The 19,615-nt window shown below is 37.3% G+C and overlaps 1 protein-coding gene across 1 annotated transcript in view; it reads right to left on the bottom strand.

Annotated features, from left to right (window-relative positions):
- Window positions 1-232: 232 nt before the first annotated feature.
- The window catches only part of LOC137950020 (ABC transporter C family member 13), a 45,576-nt gene continuing 26,193 nt past the window's right edge, over window positions 233-19,615 (bottom strand). Inside the window, exons 15-36 of the mRNA XM_068796358.1 lie at window positions 17,483-17,600; window positions 17,286-17,402; window positions 16,718-16,798; window positions 16,423-16,632; window positions 14,091-14,192; window positions 13,943-14,010; window positions 13,672-13,803; window positions 13,423-13,570; window positions 6,770-7,047; window positions 6,503-6,659; window positions 5,788-5,963; window positions 5,602-5,713; window positions 5,473-5,526; window positions 5,238-5,360; window positions 3,240-3,338; window positions 2,813-2,911; window positions 2,617-2,727; window positions 2,382-2,543; window positions 1,618-1,805; window positions 1,332-1,521; window positions 828-995; window positions 233-469 (exon numbers count right to left, since the gene is read on the bottom strand). Coding sequence (XP_068652459.1) covers window positions 389-469; window positions 828-995; window positions 1,332-1,521; window positions 1,618-1,805; window positions 2,382-2,543; window positions 2,617-2,727; window positions 2,813-2,911; window positions 3,240-3,338; window positions 5,238-5,360; window positions 5,473-5,526; window positions 5,602-5,713; window positions 5,788-5,963; window positions 6,503-6,659; window positions 6,770-7,047; window positions 13,423-13,570; window positions 13,672-13,803; window positions 13,943-14,010; window positions 14,091-14,192; window positions 16,423-16,632; window positions 16,718-16,798; window positions 17,286-17,402; window positions 17,483-17,600 — 2,974 coding nt within the window. The 3' untranslated portion in view covers window positions 233-388. The remainder of the gene's footprint in view (window positions 470-827; window positions 996-1,331; window positions 1,522-1,617; window positions 1,806-2,381; window positions 2,544-2,616; window positions 2,728-2,812; window positions 2,912-3,239; window positions 3,339-5,237; window positions 5,361-5,472; window positions 5,527-5,601; window positions 5,714-5,787; window positions 5,964-6,502; window positions 6,660-6,769; window positions 7,048-13,422; window positions 13,571-13,671; window positions 13,804-13,942; window positions 14,011-14,090; window positions 14,193-16,422; window positions 16,633-16,717; window positions 16,799-17,285; window positions 17,403-17,482; window positions 17,601-19,615) is intronic.

Below are 19,615 nucleotides of genomic sequence, written 5' to 3'. Positions count from 1 at the left end.
AACCTGAGCTGTTGTTTATCACTCCGAGCGGACATGACCACGTTATCTAATTGGTTATCCACAGAAAGCAGCTAATATCAAATAGGCTGCTATTTAAGGTGTTCATTAATAACCAAGCTGTTTGAAGACCCAAAGCAACCACTTTCACTGAGTAGCACTCTGTTACGTTATCATATGTAAGCATAGATCCGTATCCCTTCCCGTTTAGCTTCCTAAAACTGATCATGACGGTTTACAAATAAAAACGGTTTATTTTGATGTCTAATTTATCAATATCCCGGACATTTATATGCAACAGAATGAAACTTCTTATTTCAAAGTTTAAGAGCAGCAACATGTATTGAAGCACAACCTAAGAAATGCATTAGTCAGATACGTATACAGAGAGTCACATCGTAGAGGCATTAGCGAAGGCGGAAAATCTAGAGAACTTATCTTTCAGAAGATGCTGTGGGTTGCCTTGTTCAACCTGCAAAAGAGAAAAATAGTTGAGAAGTAAACTTTCTCATTAAGGAAAAAAAAAAGAAAGACCATGATGTTCTCGCAGTATAGTCAAAGACTTCGAAATTAGTTTCATTATTTCCAAATGGCCTTCAAATCAGACATGTATTGACTACCGAGTATGCTCTCCCATTTAGACTTTGCTTCCATTCTGTTTACCCTTGAAATTAACTCAAAATAAGATTCTTAGGTAAACCAATAAACTAACTCGGGTCCTAATCTTCTTCATTCATTGATTAAACAATACATTTCCTATTCTTAGAACATGCGAGACTACCAGATTAAATAGAAAGAAAGAGGAACGAAGTATAAGGTTTCGCTCGTACCAGCATCCCATTTTCAAGAATCAAGATGTTGTCCATTTGCAGCACTACTGAAATGCGATGAGCTATTGTAATTACTGTCATGCCTTTGCATTTGCTTGAGATAGTGTTTTGTATTACTGAGGCTGTCTGAGTGTCGACGTTTGCTGTGCATTCATCCAAACAAAGTATCTGTACAAAAGAAATTGATTTTTAACAAAATGTCATAATTATCAAGATTGTACTGACCTTTAGATTGGAACAAATCTAGGACAACATTTTGCAATATTCACTGCTTAAAGCAGATTTCTATTTGTTCCTTAGATTGGAGTCCTATCTATTTAACTACTGAAGAGCAAAGTGGTCAACATAACATAGTCAACCTGCTTTTGGTCATTTCACAAGGTGACTTTATGAGGGTAATTAGTTACAAAGTTATAAACATCCAATAATATGAATACTCAGTACAAAATTTGTATCATCATCAATGCTGGAAAAAGTTAGAAAGCTTGTTGCAAAGTAGTATACCTTGGAGGACCTTAAAAGTGCTCGTGCTAGGCATAACAGCTGCCGCTGACCCACAGAAAATGACATTCCAGATTCTTTTACGTGAGCATCCAGGCCTCCAGCTGCTTCCACTTCCTCCTTCATATGGCATTTCTCAAGAGCCTCCCAAATTTTCCAGTCACTTGCAATCCCATAGGGGTCTAAGTTTTCCCTGGCATAAAAAAATGTACCAAAGTGTTACTGAATCACTAATTGATTGACAAAACTGTACTGCAAGCTAGCTATTTTGAAGAAGTGCAGAATGGACCTTATAGACCCTTCAAACAAAAAGGGGTTCTGTGGAACAACAGCAAACTTGGACCGGAGATCTCTAACAGCAACATTTGATATATTTATATCGTCGACCAGAATAAGCCCCCCAGAAATTGGGGTAATGCGGAAAAGGGCATTAATGATACTAGACTTTCCAGCTCCCGTCCTCCCAACAATGCCAACCTGCTTGAAAAAATTGTGCCTTAAGAGGTTAGAACTAAGAAGAGGCTTGCTACCTTAGTATTGAGTACAACATGATTGAATCACCGGCAATTTCATTGCTATCTGTATAACCCTAGCCAACCATGAGATGATAGCTTTACAGAGTGAATGAGTGGAAACAATTCCAGCCTACGTTCTATACATTTACATGGTCAACCACAACATTGACTCAATAGTTGTGGAATCATTCATCTTGGTTACATCACAGGGACAACCGGTGAGGACAGTTGAAGCATAAAACAAGTATTAAGGCTTCAAAAGAGAGAAGAAAGAGGAAAGCAAACTGAAAGAAAGAGAAAACAAGAACCTTCTAATTAAAGGTTGACACATCATACTAGTTAAATATTAGATTATACTTTGAATGAGGACCATATACTAAATAAAAGGAATAATTGTCATAGTCAGAAGTATGGTACTTTGATAAGGACCGTTTAGCAAAATGTTGCTTGTGAAGAACTTTCACATTAACTATGAGTAGCAAACAATTTTCACTTTTCCAATTCAATATCTTTTATCAGGATTCACAAATACACTGACCTGGCTGTTTCCCTGAATATTGAAAGAAATGTCATGCAGGGCCGCTGGTGAAGATGGCATATATCTTAGAGTTACATGGTCAAATACAATTCTTCCTTGGATGGGCCACTCGGATGGTGTTGATTGGGAGCCCTGAAATTCTTCTTGTGCGATTTCCATATACTAGAGGGAGACAGAAATGAAAATAAATTTAAGACTTCCAGATGAATTTCAAAACAGGGTTCCATCTCCATACCTGAAGTACCCTTTCTACTGAAACCATTTCCTTCTCTGTTTCTGTGAAGCTTGTCAGGAAGTTGCTCAACAAAGAAACGACTGGTGCAGCATAAGAAAGTGCCAGTCCCACCTGTAGTAAAGGAGAGACAGTACATATTTACAGAGTGGATGCTATTGCTGCTAATAAACAATCTGGTGGAGTAAATAGAACTTACCAGGCCAGGTGTTCCACTTCCATAGTTAACTGGAAATCTTCTGAGGCGCCCAATCACAGCCATTATAGCTATGAAAGAGATTAAAAACGCTGCTAACAACTAACAAAATTGTATGGGTTAAAGACAAAGAAGAGATGCATACCAGTAGTAATCAGAAACTTTGAGCGACCTCTAAATAGGATGCACTCTTATCCAAAGACAAAAAAATCCTCAAGCAGTTAGATTAGTGAAAACTTAAGCCTGCTCTTTTCCTTTACTGTGTGGAGTGCATCCGCTATAGAAATAATGGAATTACTTCAAAACTAAATAAGGGAACAAATGGCATGACAAAGTAACATAAGAAGTTAAAAATGCATTAATTGAAAAAGAAAAAATAGCATGCTAAAACAATTCAAAAGTGTTCGATGAAAGATATCAAGAAATGCACCTGGAGGCGTAGTGATAGCCACAAACTTGCTGTTAGCTCTGAATAGGAAGTTCGCTGATATGTTCTAACATGCTCAGTAAATCGAGCCTCAAAGAAAACCTGTATATGTAAGTTCATGAAGCTGGCATCAGTTTCTGTTCCTGTCTTCATCTTTACATAGATTCATGACAAAAACTTTTTTTTTTTTTTTTAAATGATGATAGTTTTATTTCAAAAAAAGGGAAGATACATCAAGGGAGGCTTCCCATAACAACAAGAGATTGAAGGGGGAGGAGGGGGTGCAATCTTAGCACACAAATCAGCGGCTGAATTGACTGATCTAAGAACATGAGACCAAGTACAAGAAATGGTGGAAGCAATGTCCAAAATATCAAGAAAAATCTGCCAGTGATGCCATGGGGGGAAAGATGAGGTGGAGCATCATCCAATGACGACCTGGAATCTCCCTCTACAATAAGGGACCACTAAAGCGGTCCTGAAAGATACGCAAGCCGTGAAGGAGACCAAAGAGCTCAATAATAGTCGAGTTAGCAATTCCAAGAGGGCCGGAGTAAGAAAGTATGGCAGTGCCGCCTGGATAAAAAATCACCCCGCCAAAGCCAGCCAAACCAGGTTCCCAAAGGTGCTACCATCAAAATTTAGCTTATAATGACCAGTGGGGGGAGGCTCCCAAACAGCAACCCGACGGGGGGCAGAGGGGACGGACATCTGAGCAATAATCTTTCAGTTGGTGCGGACCGGTAAACAAGAGAGGCAGGCAAATTCTTTCCGGGAGCGGATCCATCTAGAGATGAGCCCAGTGGCTGTGAAGGAGATCTTAGCAGTAGAGCGGAAAGTACAGTCAAGCCGTTTGGATTTTCTCTCCTTCCAAAGGCACCAAGGGACGAAAGCAATGTAGGCAGCCATCAAAAGCTTGCCCAGGCTGGGAAGGCGGGTCTTAGAAGAGAAACGACACATGGTGATTAGGTCAAGTGGGATGCATAAGCTAAGACCCATACTGTCAATCATGTAAGTCCACACCTTCTAGGCGAAGCCACAATGGAGAAGAAGATGATTTATGGTTTCAGCCTCCGTCTCGCATAAGGGGCAGAGAGGATCCCGCACCTGATAAGGTTGTTTGTAGTGAGGATCTTATTGCGACATACACTCCAGAGAAAAAACTTCACCTTGGGTGGGGCTGAGAGGCACCAAACAAAAGCAACCGGGGGTGGGGCGGGCGGCCAAGACCATCCCATAAGATGGCGGTAGACTGAGGAGACCGAGAATTGTCCGCTATCATCAGGGAGCCAGATCATCCGATCTGCCGTCTGAGGGCGGACAATAATATTGCCAAGACTATCAATCAAGCCACAAGCAAAAATGACTTCCTCATCAGTAAGGACGTGTCTAAGGCTAAGGTTCCATGAGCCATTCCCCCAAGCATCAAAGACAGATAAGTCACGACTAGTTGTGAGGTCAAGCAAAGGTGGATAAGACGAGGCAAGAGAGCCATCGCCTAACCACCAATCCATCAGACTGGAGCCATCCCCAACAAAGAACTAAATGGCAGTGCGGAAAGTGGAAAACAGATGAAACATGGCCTTCCAGATGGGGAAGAGATGACGATAGTTTCCATCAGTGATCCATCTATCTCCAAGACGCTGAAGCTTGAAGGCAACCATTGGCTTCCACGAAGCCCTCGAGGAAGAGTTGAGCTTCCAAAACCACTTGAGCAATAGAGCATGCCCCATTTCCTTGGTGCGCTTGATCCCGAGACCACCCAAATACTTTGGCTTACACACTTCATCCCAACTGAGAAGGTGATAATGGAATTCATTTCCAGTGCCACGCCACAGAAAACGCCTCTTGATCATGTCAATGCGCCGGCTAATAGAGGCATGGATGACAAAAACTTCTCAAAACGTCTTTTCCTTGGTATGCACTAGGATTTAAAAATAATTATCTATTTAAGCTAGATAAATAGATGGTAAATAAAACAACTAAGACATTATGATGTACCTCTGCCTTAAATGCCCTTATTGTTGATGAACCATCCAATGTTTCTGTAAAAGAGCTATAGATTGGAGATCGAGAAACACTATCTAGCCTTCGCAGCTCACGTGATGTAGATCTGTAGTAGAACTGAGAAAATTATAGATTAGTTTAAATCCAGTTCAGAAAATATATCATAAAGAAACTCATGATAGAAAATGGGCAGTAGAAAATGAGTAAAAAACATGTCAAGGTATTGTACCTGCAACCTTTTGTAGATATACCCAAAAGGCAACAGCAGGAGCAAGAACATGACCTGCACAATGTATAAATTTTAGCAAGAGTACTTAAATGAACTAGAATCACAATGAAAGCCAACTTTTTATTATACCTGCACGTATGATAGGACTACAGCTATCCCAAGGAGGCTAAAGAAATTTGCTAGGAAAATATTGAGAATAAATGGAAGAGAATCATCTATCATGTATAGGTCTGAAGATAACCTGCAAAAATTAATTTATTAAAATAGGAATATATCCAAAGAATGTATAATCTCTAGGAAGGTTTTGACTAATACCTGTTAAGTATTCTTCCACTTGGATTCTGATTGAAGAACTGCACTGGTGCATCTATAAGCTTACTGAGAAGCTTATTGTGCACTTGCACGGCAGCACGTAAACCACCAAATGAAAATGAGAATGCTCTTACGAGAGTTAAAAGTGAGTTTACAACACAGAATGTGAAGAGTATGACCTACACAATCAAATGCAAAGTACTTAGAAACAAAAGTGATCCTTTTTAGAAAGGCAAACGCAACGACATTATGGACTCTTACTATCATCTAAAACCTTTTTTTATTTAATTAGGAAAGTGGCTACCAGCACGCCAACCACAGACTGTATTTTGACATTTGATCCCTTGTCAATGTCAAAATATTGTAGTTCAGTCAAAAATATGTACTGCACAGCATAAAATCAGTTTCAGGGGAACTGCTGTGATCGGAATGGTACTGATGTAAGTAAATATGTTTAATTATACTGTATGGAAGCACAAAAAGAAAACAAGAATGTAGGGAAAATACAATAATCTTCTAGTGGATAACAACTTAAACTCTCCGCTGGTTAATTTCATCCATTTCAGTATCCTGAGTCTTCTGCTTCTTTTCCTTTTTGTTTCTTCTCTTCAAGCTTTAGTTTAAAACACATTCAGACGTTTTCTTCTATACAGAATGGATAAGATCAACTGCAGATGACAAACATGAGTAATGAACTGCATGAGAGGAAGATTAGTACCAAATAGAATGTTGGTGGCTCTATATTATGGCTTCTGGAAGTGCTATCAACCCAGTGAGACAGCCATATATCATTTCCATTGCGTGAAGCTTGCATTAAGGAAGCTGATAAACATATCAAAATTGCAATTGGCCAGCCAGAAAACCTAGCATAATTTCTGCAAAAGTTGAACTATCAATAAAAAATCAACATATTAATAGATTACAAGATCCAGAAAATTGATTAGAGAATTCTAGCCATAGACCTATGCAAGTCAGAATCACTCACTTATATACAGTCAATTCAACTTGACCCTCTTTTCGTATTTCTATTTCAGTGACTTCCCGTGGTTCCCCTTGTAAAGCCATTACTTCTGCTCCTTCCAAGAGATTAAGTTTCAGTTTGTCCAAAGGATTTTTGGCTTTTTTCTCCATACTTCCAGATTGATCTGGTATTGAATTTCCAAGAGGTGCTGAATATGGAGACTGGAAGAAATCAGCCAAACTACCAGCCCATTGAACATGTCCATTATCCATGATTACGATCATGTCAGCACTAGCAATTGCCTGTCAAGTAATGAAAGCATCTAATATTAAATATAAATTTTTTTATCATCTGAAAGACAGGTACTTGAGAGTTTTTATTTATTTTTTATTTTTTGCTTGTTTGGAAACATTACAAGTCAACTTGGGAAGATACAATGAGAAAAGAGAAGTATGCACCTGCCAAGAACAAAAAATATGCTAGAGAAATATAGGGAACTTAATAACTGGAATTCCTGTCTTTATTTCTTCATCTCTTTTACATCAGAACTAACAGGAATTCATCAAACTGCCAAACAAACTGTAATAATACTCACTATGACTCTTGTTATTTTGCTGGTAACTATGGCACATCCATAAATTCTCACTATATAGTCTTTCCAAAGTCATCTCATGCAACAACCCATGTAACTAGTGCCGTTTCAAGAAGCTTAAAGGTCACTCCATCTAGTGATTCCATATTGTTGGTCAACCGATTTTTTTTATTTTTTTTATGAAAATGAGAAATTTATTAAGAGAGGAGAAACAACACTACAATACAATAGGAAGAGGCACACTCTCGACAAGGAGAGCTTGAAGGGAGGCGCCTCTATTAGCTAAAGAGTCTGGCACCGAGTTGCCTGACCAATAAGTCCAATTACAATGAACAGAATCATTATTGAGTGATAAACAGTCCAATGACGTCATGGTGGTTCAGCAGCAGTGGACAACCACTGAATCACAGTCTGAGAATTGCCATCGATAATAAGGGGTCCGCAAAGGTGGCTGGTGTAGAGCTTACGACCCTGGAGAAGGGCTGAAAGCTCCGCCTCTGTGGAGTCAGCAAGACCCAGAGGACCAGCAAAGGATAGAAGGGTGGCTCTCCCCACTCTGGCAATACCAGTACATCCCCGAGTGCAACCATCAAAAATAAATTTTATGAAGCTGGGAGGGGGAGGGATCCAGGCCAAGCTGCAGAGAGGCTGGCAAGGATTACCAATTTTGACACAGAGAGGTACCCTCAAGGTTGGTTGGTTGACCGAATTATCACTAATCTATTTCCTATAGTCCAATTTAGATTACCGACAGATGCATCTTTTGAAATTTTTTACCATGAGCAATCAAGTACACAATAACTGACCCTTCCCATAACAAATAATTACTCCCAGTGACCTCAACTGAAATAATTTGAATACTAGTTAAATCCATGTTCCTAAGAAGCAGAGGAGGACTAATCTTGAGTTGTAGATGAGGAGGTTTCTGCCACTAAATAATTTTCAGTGGTTTCTACCATTTCAACACAGTTTAGGTAGTGTTCAATCCCAGTGGAAAGACAACAGGATTAGATAAAAGATGTCAAAGCTCTAGTTGAGAGTGGAATGGTCCAACCAAAGTTCTTATACTATGTTGTGGATCAACAAAAATTTTAATGTGGGGCTATTCTAATACTTCTGCTTACCTGTGGGTCCTTCCTGTGACTCCAAAAGTACAGATTATGTTGGGTAGAGGCACATGATAGCTTCTTTGATACCGTGAAGAAAGGCATTCAACTCAAAAGCCCAAACATAGTGGGAGCTCCTGCCCAAGTTTTTATACTAGGTTGTGGTTAGCTTAGTTTAAATATGGGCTATTTTCAAAAAACACCTTACTAGGTCAACTGAGAACAGTTTAAGCACTCATTCCAAAATACTAAGGAATGACACACCTCGCTGTTGGAAATGCCAAAGGCATAAACAGTAGCATTAACCCTTTAACCTTTATTGAAAGATACTAACAGGTAGGCACAATAGTATGAGTGTTCAGTTTGATCATGGGTGCTCTAAACATAGAAGAAGAGAAGAGGGGCCCTGTCAACTTAAGGCCCCTTAAAATGCTTCAAATTGAAGATTTTTCCTCCATACAACATGAGAATAAAAGAGAAAGTAAGGTTTGTGAAAAAAGGTAAGATTGAGGAAAAGAGAGAAGAAAAGAAGGAAGGAAGAGATTTCCCGGATCTCCCCCATCTCTTTATTAAGTGAAATAGGTTAAAGTTACAAAAATACCCCTAGACACTTAAATCACTTGAACCCTTATATCTCCCAATATATATAATCAAAATATATAAAATTGAGTCCAGTGACATAATCAAACAAGTAGAACAAGATAACGTAGACCTCAAAGCTGATGTGAAATGACCAAATTATCCCTCAGTACATTTTCTAGCACCCCCTCAAGCTAGAGCATATATATCCATAACGTCCAACTTGTTATAGAAAATCACGAACTCGCGTTTACCCAAAGCTGTAAACACGTCTCCAATTTGATCACCAAATCGAACATAGGGAAAGATGACTTATTTCCTCATTACTGCATCTCGAATTAAATGACAATCTACCTCAATATGTATAGTTCTCTTATGAAAAACCAAATTGTTTGCAATGAATATTGCTACCTGATTGTCACAATACATAGTCATAAGTTCATCTTGGTGTAGCTGCGACTCCTTTACCACTGATCTTACCCATATTAGTTCATTGACAGTATGGGCGATAACTCTATACTTAGCCTTAGCACTAGATTGAGTTATAATATTTTGTTTCTAGCTTTTCTAGCTTATCAAATTATCCCCTAGAAACACACAATAACCTGTGGTAGATTTTCCATTCAGTTTTGAATCTGCCTAGTCTGCATTAGAAAAACTTCTATGTTCAAGTGGTTATGAGGTTTAAAGAAGATATCCTTTCCAGGTGACCCTTTCAAATATCTCAAGATTCTTAGTACAGCCTCCAGATGAATTTTGTGTTAGCATTCCATGAACTGACTAACTATACTGATAGCAAAGGATATGTTAGGACGAGTAATAGTAGCATAAATAGTTTGCCAAATAGCCTCCGAACATCGTCTTATCACTCAGTTCAGCACTCTGATCATCATGAAAATTATGCCCGATTTCCATTGGAGTTTCAACTGAGTCGGCAACTAGTAATGCATAACCTTGCAGCATATGTGTGACATACTTCCTTTGTGTCAGCACGAGACCTGCTTGCTTCTAGCTACTTCAATCCCCAACAAAAATTTCAATGAGCCAAGGTCTTTAGTCTGAAAGTGTTTTGCCAAATATGCTTTTACATCCTCAATACCTGTCACATCACTATCAGACAATATGATATCATCCACATATGCTAATAACACCATAATACCAGATGATCGCTTTAGAACAAAGAGCGAATGATCACAATGACTTATGGAGAATCCAATTGACAAGACAACTTGGCTGAATTTCTCAAACCATGCCCGTGGACTTTTTTTGAGACCATATGTAGGTTTCTTGAGCCTACAAACTTTATTTATCTCCCCCTGAGCAACATACCTAGGAGGTTGCTCCATATAAACTTCCTCTTCCAAAAACACCATACAAGAAAACATTCGTAATGTCAAGTTGACACAGTAACCACCACTGGTACACAACTATAGAAACCAAAATCCATACAAAAGAAAATCTGGGAACTGGAGAAAAAGTTTCAAAAACATCAACTTCATAGGTCTGTGTGTAACCTTTTGCTACCAATCTAGCCTTGTATCTCTCGATAGACTCATTGGCCTTATATTTCACCATATACACCCATCTACATCCAACAACTGTAGCACTTGAAGTCAAATCACACAACTGCCAGGTTCCCCTAACCACAATGCCTTCATCCCAACATCCATGGTCCGTTTGCAATGTGGAGAAGAGAGATCAGCCTGCACTAAAGAAGGAATAGTGCAAAAAGGACAAAGACAAAGTAAATTGTTTGTATTGGTTAGACAACGAATCAAATGAAACAAAATTTGATAGTGGATAACGAGTATAGGAAGATATATATCACTTACCTTAGGATCAGCAAACAAAGTCGTTTCTAGATCCGGTGCGAGAGGGAACTGTAGTCTGAGTCAAGGGCACCCGTCTTCTATGATACCTCCAGTGATTTCTCAAGAGTAACACTAGGGGAAGGTCTTGAAACATCCTCTACAGATGTAGGAATAACTAACTCTGCACTTGTAGGAGGAGGAGAGAAAAACATCTATAGTGGATGATGAAAAGAACGGAGTATCCTAAAAAAATATTACATTTGCAAATACAAATGTTTTCTATGTAAAAGGACAAAAAAATTGTACACCTTCTATGTACGAGAACATCTTAGGAAAATGCAATTCACTACACGAGGTGAAAATTTATCTATAGATGGACCAAATACATTGACAAAACAAATGCAACCAAAGACAAGTGGAGATAATGGGAATAATAGAACAAAAGGTAGTAAAAGCTATATGGGAATTTTACCCACAAGAACAAAAGAAGGCATCCTATTGATGGGATAACATGCGGTAAGGACAGGCATTACAGTTTTCTTAGATGTGTCGAGTTGTTAAAAATCTCAGACACACCCTAAAAAATCTAAGACACCCACCCTTGCCTCAAGTCATAATTTGTGAATCTTTACTATTGTCCACAAATACTGAATCTTAGAACCTTAATTTGAGAAGAGGTCTACTTGCAAAATGAGGCAATTGGGGTCAATAATCTTCTATCATGTCTTCAAAGCACTTACATTCATGGTCTAGGAGATGATTAGATGATTTGAAAAAGAACTATTATGGATGATTCTTGGTCACTCAATAAGCTTTTATAATTGGATATAATAGGTTGACTTACTCTTTGGCAATGTTCCTTGGAACATTCCAGAGCCACCTAAAATCACTCTTATTTTGTGTGTTTATCGTGGTGAGATTCTTAAAATTGATCAACTAAGAGGTAGAGTAATTAATAACTCCTTTGAATAAACTTCACAATAAGGATAAGGAATCGATTGATCATATTTCTTTATTGCCCGTCCACTTTTCAAATTTGGGGTGCCATGCTTGATAGATTTAATGTTTGTTTTTTGCCTCACGACTACATGCTTTAGCAGTTATCGTTCTCCCCAATTGGAAAGTTGGACAAAGACTATGGAAATACCTGGCAGCTGCAATTTTCTTGAGCATTTCAAAGGAAGAAAATTCAAGAACATTTGAAAGTGTTTTCTTGAAAAGAAATGTAGCTCAACTGCGGTTATTGCCGAAAAGACATTGCACATTGTTTTATTTTGGGCGAGTAAACTTTCAAAGTTGAGTCACCGGTGTCCTGAGCTCCACCATCAGAGACAGTTAGGGGGAGATTGCTTTCTCATTAGTGCTGACCTCCTCAGATTGGTTGTTTAAATCTCAACTCTGGTAGCCGCTGTCAAGGGAATCCAAGACTTACGCAAGGTGGAGGTGTAATCTGGGGTTGATAATGTAGGAAATCTGAGAGTGAAAGAGAGAAGGGTGGTCGAGCTGGTCTGAACTGACCCTACATCATCTATTCCTAAATGTAAGTTACAGTGCTTGACAAGTTAAAGTTGAACTGTAACAGTACAATCAATTTTAACGACAAATTTCATAACTGCAAGGGCTTCTTTTTACAAAAGGAGTTTTTTTCTTGCTCTCTGTTATTCTTCTAATTACGTAAAAATTCAAATAAGTGTAGAATTGTCTCTTTACTTAAGTAACAAGGTATGTAGGCAGAGTAGTAAGAGTATTTTAGAAAAAAATTCATGTAATTAGGCAAAGTTCCTAGAGGTTTATTAAAATAAGGGTAGAGTTGTTTTTTTATTTAAGTGACAAGGTATGTAGGCAGAGTAGTAAGAGTATTTTAGAAATTTTTTCATGAAATCTGTACTTAAAGACAGATGGACTCAACATTATGCCCTCATCTTTATTTTTTCATGGAAATCAATAAGATATCCAGCTATTTCTGGTTGATGTACTCTCTCTTTTGCTATTCTTCATCTTTTACATATATGACAAACCAAGCAATACCATGTCTGGTCAATGCAGCAAGTGTATTTATCATCTGCATATCACCGGTCACCATCCTCTGTGTCTAACTCCTCAGTCCTATGGATGTCTTTCTTAAAAACTAAGCTTGAATAACTTCTCTCTCAGTTGAGTTAACATTCATTTTCATGCGGTTAAACCGCCAAATTGATGTACTTATAGCAAAATTAATAGCTTTGAGCAGTACTATATTGTATGATATACTCCACTACATAAGGCAGCCCTTTATACCCATGAATTATTTGTCTAGAAACAATGAGCCATGGAACAAGCTTCAAGCAAAATGGAAAAGAATGGTCAGAAGTTGACCTCTCTCGTTGTTAATACAAAACCAACAAAATTTGAATGCTTCCCTTTTAGGTCAAAAATCCAAAAAAATAATAAGAAAGGAAATTTTAAGTCATCAGATTAGCTATTCACTGTTAGTTAGCCTTTGTTAAGTTGACTAATGTAGTAGCTTAACAAAGTCACATATAAACCCTGGAATGGAACTGTGTGAATCAGATGTAGAATAATCTTAAATTGATTCAGAGAAGGAATGACCTGGGTATTGTGAGTGCATAAAATCCTTGTCGTCTGATGCATAAGGGGACTGAGAATAGCATTATTCAAAATCCACTGAGCTACTTGAGAGTCAACTGCACTAAGTACATCATCTAGCATACATATGTCGGAGCCATGATATACAACCCTGCAATTTCTAACATCTATGAACAACTTCCAAAGGGGCCACCGGCCAAAGTTATGCTTTTCTTCTTCAGTTAAAAAAATTATACAAACCGACAAGTTTACCTTGCTAATGCTATTCGTGCCCTCTGCCCACCTGACAAGTTTACACCTTTCTCTCCAATGTATGCTAGATCACCACCAACCATTAGCGAAATATCAAAATCAAGTGCACAGGCCTTCAATACATCATGATATCTGTTTTTCAGTAGAAAACTTTGTAATCAATATGATATGTCTAGCTCAGAGACTAAAGAACATGGAGAAGATCGATCTAGAATTAAGGAAAAAAAAAGCAACAGAGACTGAAAGTAGGTCTTAAGCTCATTCACTTAACCTTATCGAGTGATACTCTTTTCCAAACAAAATATTATCACGAACCGTGCCTGACATGATCCATGGGACCTATTCCAGTATAAGAACAATAAGACAAGTTCAAGAGAAAGGAAAATCAAGTACTTCCATCAATGAAGATTGGACAAAACCTGCGATGCATAAGCTACAGATCCCTGCGAATGCACTGAACCACGAATAAGGAGCATCTCTCTGAGAATGGCATTAAACAAGGATGACTTACCTGAACCAACCTGGCAGAATACTAATCAGTGCAAGAAAACCAAATGAATGAGCTTATCCAAAAAACACGAAGTAAGTAACTAGCAATCTGGACTAATACCCCGTTAGCTAGATTTTCTATCTGATGTGCATAAGGCACCCAGATTCCAAGTCACCAGCGTATGAATAACTAAAAAAACCCTGAATGACAACTGTTTGTTTGTTACTTTATGCAGCAGACCTACTAGTAAAATTGTCATTATGGATAAGTATTTCCTTTTTTTAAGAAGAAATTGTTCCCCTCACTAGTCATAAACTATCTAAAACATGCAAGCATGCAATATGTCATGGCATTATGTAAAGCCACACGGAATTGTTGACTAAAAGACAATCTGGCAGTTTGTCATTGTAGAAATTGAGCTGAATTGATTCCAGAAAATAAGAATTGAAGAAAGAAGAGAATAGAGAAAGAGAGAAGAGTCATCACACAAAGAAGAGAAGAGATTCGGTTGGCGCACGTCCCGTCTCCTCCTTTAGATAACTAATTAAAAACACTTGCAACTATTGTTATGAGGTTCTGACACTGTACTAGAAAGGGGACATTTAAAAATATACCCCTGGCAGCATAATCACCAAAATACCCTTGATACATAATTACATTTCTCTACAGTCATCAATCAATCAGGCAGTGTGAGATATTAAGTAGTGAATAATATTCAATACTAAAGAGCTACTTGTACTTTATGCTGTATTCTATGTTGTATCACTATTGCTCAGCAAATCAATAAAGCAATCACTCTCTTCAAAAAAAAAAAAAAAAATTAATGAGTTGTCTGTCTTGCGTGTGTCCTCCTAAGTTCTGATTAAAGACCGTGGCTATCAAGATTTCAATGACTCGAAAAGTTCTCTTGGAAGATTGGTGGTTCAAAACTCGCATAACCATTTAGGAATTGAAGGATATTGAGGTGCAGATGGTTCTCCTTCTGATAGAAGATCATAACAGGTTTTTACACATTTATTAGTTAAAATTTAGTTAATTTGAAGAGAAAGAAACAAGGTGATGTTTTAGACCTAATTCACAAGAGTGCAAGGCCATAGTGCACATTCCAAAGGAAAATTTGCTAGTTAAGGTGTCATTGATAGAGCTTAGTGCATGCATCGTTGGCTCTAAAATCTCTTCTTTTGTGAAATCAAGCAGCCTTCCTTGTCACCATCAACTCTGCTTTTCATGAAAGAGAAAGATTGGCAGAAAGTCATTTGCAAGAACATTTGACATCATATATTCCCTTGAAGAATCTGCTTACTGATTTCTCTACTAGGAAACTCAGAATACTACAACCATCTGTTTCATGCTTTGAATGGTTGGTACTTATGCTGCTCCAGCTTGAAGGGAGCATTCTGTAATGTATATGGAAGTACGTTTTCTTACAAACTTAAAGAGGGTCTATTCTCAAGTAATGTTATCAAATGTTGTAAAGGCAGATTGTCTTCTCTCTTTTTTCCTGCCCTTCTTATAAAATATGAGAAAATGATCTATTTATGGTTTTTTATCCAATATTATATATCTTTATGAAGTGTACTCTCTTATTTGATACATTTTCTAATGCAAACACCACTATTGTTCTTGATTGCTTCAGATCCATGATTTTCAACATTTTTTTAATAGCCTTCTAGAATATTCTTTGATTGACAACTTGACTTGTGTAAGTACTATGAGATTGTCTCCATGCAGTTTATCCCTTGGACCTAACCATTGGCCCGCATCACATGAAAAGGTAGTTAAATTGCCCTTTCAGATTCAACTAAATCCACTGCTTCTATGTCATTAGCCTATACCAGTCTTCCTCTGTTATTGGTTGTGGGATCGGCTATCCTCCATGCAGATCGCCATTGCCTTGTGTACTTCAATTCTTAAATTTTTCCATATTAATTTCACTGACAAGTTTCAAAATTGTGAGTCAAGCATCTTCCATGCTTTCATATTATCTAGCATCCAATGAAAAGAGGGAAGTAGTAGAGTGGGTAAGTTAGTAGATCTATCAATCCGGCACCTTTTATGGGAGGTCAAGAAGTCCTAAATTGGAATAGTTATGAGCATGTTAACGGATCTCAGAATTCCACAGATTAATGCAGATTAACATTCATCAAGGAACAGTAATGTTTCTATCAACATAATTTGATCATATACTTTTTGTGATGTATTATTTTCATAATTCAACAAAAAAAGGATATGGAACTCATAATAATATAAAGCCTACTCACCTCTCCAATAACAGCAATAAGGATTCCTTTAGGAAGGGTAAGAGTAATGTTTTTCAAAGTTGCAACTTGCACATCCTCCAAGTTGTTTGACCAAGCAAAGTTTGCATCGTTGAAAATAACAGCATTACTTTCATTTGACTGTTGAGCTAAAATTGCATCAAATTCCATACAGGACAGAAATCTGCTTAATCGCCTGCTAGAAATTATTGCCTGCAATAGGCCCAAATGGAGGTAAATATTTCATTCAAGAAAAATGTTAAGAGGGTAGATGAACAATATGAAATTGATGACTCACATCAATTAATCCATTTATAACCCAAGGAAATGAGTTGAGGGGAGAGATCAAAGTGTTAAACAGAGCAACACAAGTGAACACCTGCAAGTAAAGCAAGAGGCATCAATTTTCTGGAAATAATAATAAAACATCATATTTATTAAGTCTAGGTGGCAGACCCAATCCAGGCCTGTCCTAGTTCTCCCAGTTGAAGCCCAACTGAAATTTCAAAAGGGTCTGTTCTACATTTCTTTATTAATGACTAGAGAAATTTCTGTCAAGCTTGGCTGAAGCAACGCGCTTATTTTTATTTCAGATACCTTCGTCTATTAATTCAATTTGGGTCAACTCAATCTAAAGCTAGACCAAGTTTCTTTAAGAAAATATGTCTTCAATAAATTCTTTCTGAAATAAACCTGGGTCAAGCATGAAGATGAAAAATGACTTTTGAAGGTTTGCCTAGGGTTGCTGTTTATGCGACTGGTAAAAGAGGCTAGGTCTCATTGTGCTGGCATTGGTGCCCAACACAATCACCCTAATACATCACATCAAACTGACACCCATGCTTTAGTGTCTAAATGTGAAATACCGTGGCAGCATTCAGTTGGTGTCCCATCAAAGCAAAGAGGCCAAATGTCAACACTGAGAAGAGGGTTGGTGTAGTTGCCCAAAAAAATACACACCAGGCATCCAAATATTTGCGAGTCTGGTAAAAATCACTGGTCGAGTTAGAACAGGAAATAGATCATTTGATTTAAAAGATGTAGAAAAGGAGAATTAGCATACTGAGAGGTGTTTCACTTCCATTGTTCTTGTTTCCATCAAACGGTTAGCAAACAAAAGCTCCCAACTATACATTTTCAAGGTTTGGATATACTTCAACAGTTCGCCAGCTCTTCTGATTCTACAGGAAAAATAAGATTCATGTTGATGCAGATAATAGATATAAGTAGGCAAACCTTTCAGTGAAATTATGAGCAAACAAAAATTACATAGCCAAAGGCTGCCTCAGCTAATGGATAGTTTTGAGTTCTTAGATCATCTAACTACATTCATGCTGTGAAAGAAATACAGTCTGAACATAGCATTTTTATTTGAACTCAGTTGCACCGATTTTGGATGCTCTCAGAAAGCTTACTGACTATAAGATAAACATTATAATCTTTTTTAAAAAAAAGATATACATTATAAAAAAATTAGTGAGAAGAAATCAGTAGGAATATTTAAAGCATTGAAAATTAAACAGCCACCATAGAAATGTTTCATGAAAGTAAATTCTCCTTTACACAGTTTCATTGCTTTTCAGTGCCATCTTTACATAACTGAATATTTTTATAAATATAGATATTTCATGTGGTTGTGTTATAAGGTTAACTATAATAACAGAGTTTATTATGAAAAAAATCAAACAAACAAGTAGGTTTTGATGACTGAACAGGATTGAATCTGATTCACAGGATGCTGTTCCATTGGTCGTTGTCAGTAAATCTATAAAAAATCGCAATCATAAAATTTCTGTATTCATGTGGGAGAGTTAAGCATAATATGTGAAGCAATTTTCATCACTACTTTAGACTTGGATAGTTGATACAACTTCTAGGTAAATACCCAGGGACAGTGCAGGTCAGAATGCAATCTTTTATAAGAGCTTAAATGTGATAGGACTAAGACATCAACAAGTGGATAAAGTAATCGCCACATTTCCAAAAAAACACAGCAATAAACTAATCACCAATAGAATTCTAGAAAAATGTAAAATAGCCATAGCCTGCATAAAATGACACATGTGAACTATTTTTTTTTTTAAATGATGCTGAATTTTATTAAGAGAGCTCAAACGAGCAGAAAAAAAAGAAAAAAAAAGTATTAGCCAGATTTTTCTCCAATTTGAAATTCATGATTTATGTTCTCCAGTTTGTTCCTGAATTCATGTTCCTAGATCCACTATTTTATGGCTGATTCTTTGGCTAGAAAAGGGGTTGCCCTCCAATCCCTTGTTGTAGGGGGAGACCCCTCCTTTCTCTTTTAATAAAGTGCACCCTTTCTCAAAAAAAAAAGTTGCCAGAGTTTTAGTGCAACCAAATTAGAGGAAAATACCAACATCAGTTTTTAAAATTATACGATTCGGACTGACAATAACTGAAGAGAGATAGTCAAGCATCAATAATATTATTAAAGATTCTTCAGGATTATAGGGTTTGTGCTCCATCTTTCTCTTTCTGGTACACATGCCGAACTCCTTTTACGTTTATTTTGCTCTTATGTGTGATAGAAAGTAAATCTTTACAAAGAAAGGGAATTTCATTTTGATGTCATGCCTAATTACATAAGACCTTTCATAATGTTGTGTTTGTGCCACTTAGAATCAAAGGGAAGAGAACAAGAAGTGTTGTCCTTTTGACCAGAGATTTCTAATGTTTGGGTTGCTTTTTTCTAATCAGAAAGACTTTCACTTTGGCTCCCCTCAGCAGAGTTCTATTAAGTTCAATAAATCAAGGGAAATGAAGAAGAGAGCAATTCCCAAGCTTCTTGGTCTGAACCAAGTGAAAACTGTCTCAAGTTGTCCTATGGAAATAACAAATATATTGCATTAAAGTTTATGTATTGGTAAAATAGATATTAAAGATATTTTTATATGCTGAAAAATAATACCTATATTATTAAAAAAGTTTCTTATCCAAACAGCCTATTTATATACAAAGCTAATTAATTTTTATTTTTTTTGAAATAGTGCTGAGTTATATTAAAAGGCTCAAAAGAGCAAGATTACAAGGAGGGGGAGCCATCCCAAACAATGAGAGATTTCTGGGAGGTTCCAAATTTAGCTAGCCTATCAGCCACAAAATTGGCTGACCTAGGAATGGGATTCCAAGTACAAGAAATGGAAGATACAATATCTGCAATAGATAAAGTAATTGG

Source organism: Aristolochia californica, unplaced genomic scaffold (genome assembly GCF_029961685.1).
Source record: "Aristolochia californica isolate CCGP_79_NKW_82.1479 unplaced genomic scaffold, dmAriCali1.0.hap1 SCAF_14, whole genome shotgun sequence".
Classification (NCBI taxonomy): domain Eukaryota; kingdom Viridiplantae; phylum Streptophyta; class Magnoliopsida; order Piperales; family Aristolochiaceae; genus Aristolochia; species Aristolochia californica.
Note: the sequence above shows the minus strand (reverse complement) of the source record. Positions and strands in the feature narration are given on the sequence as shown.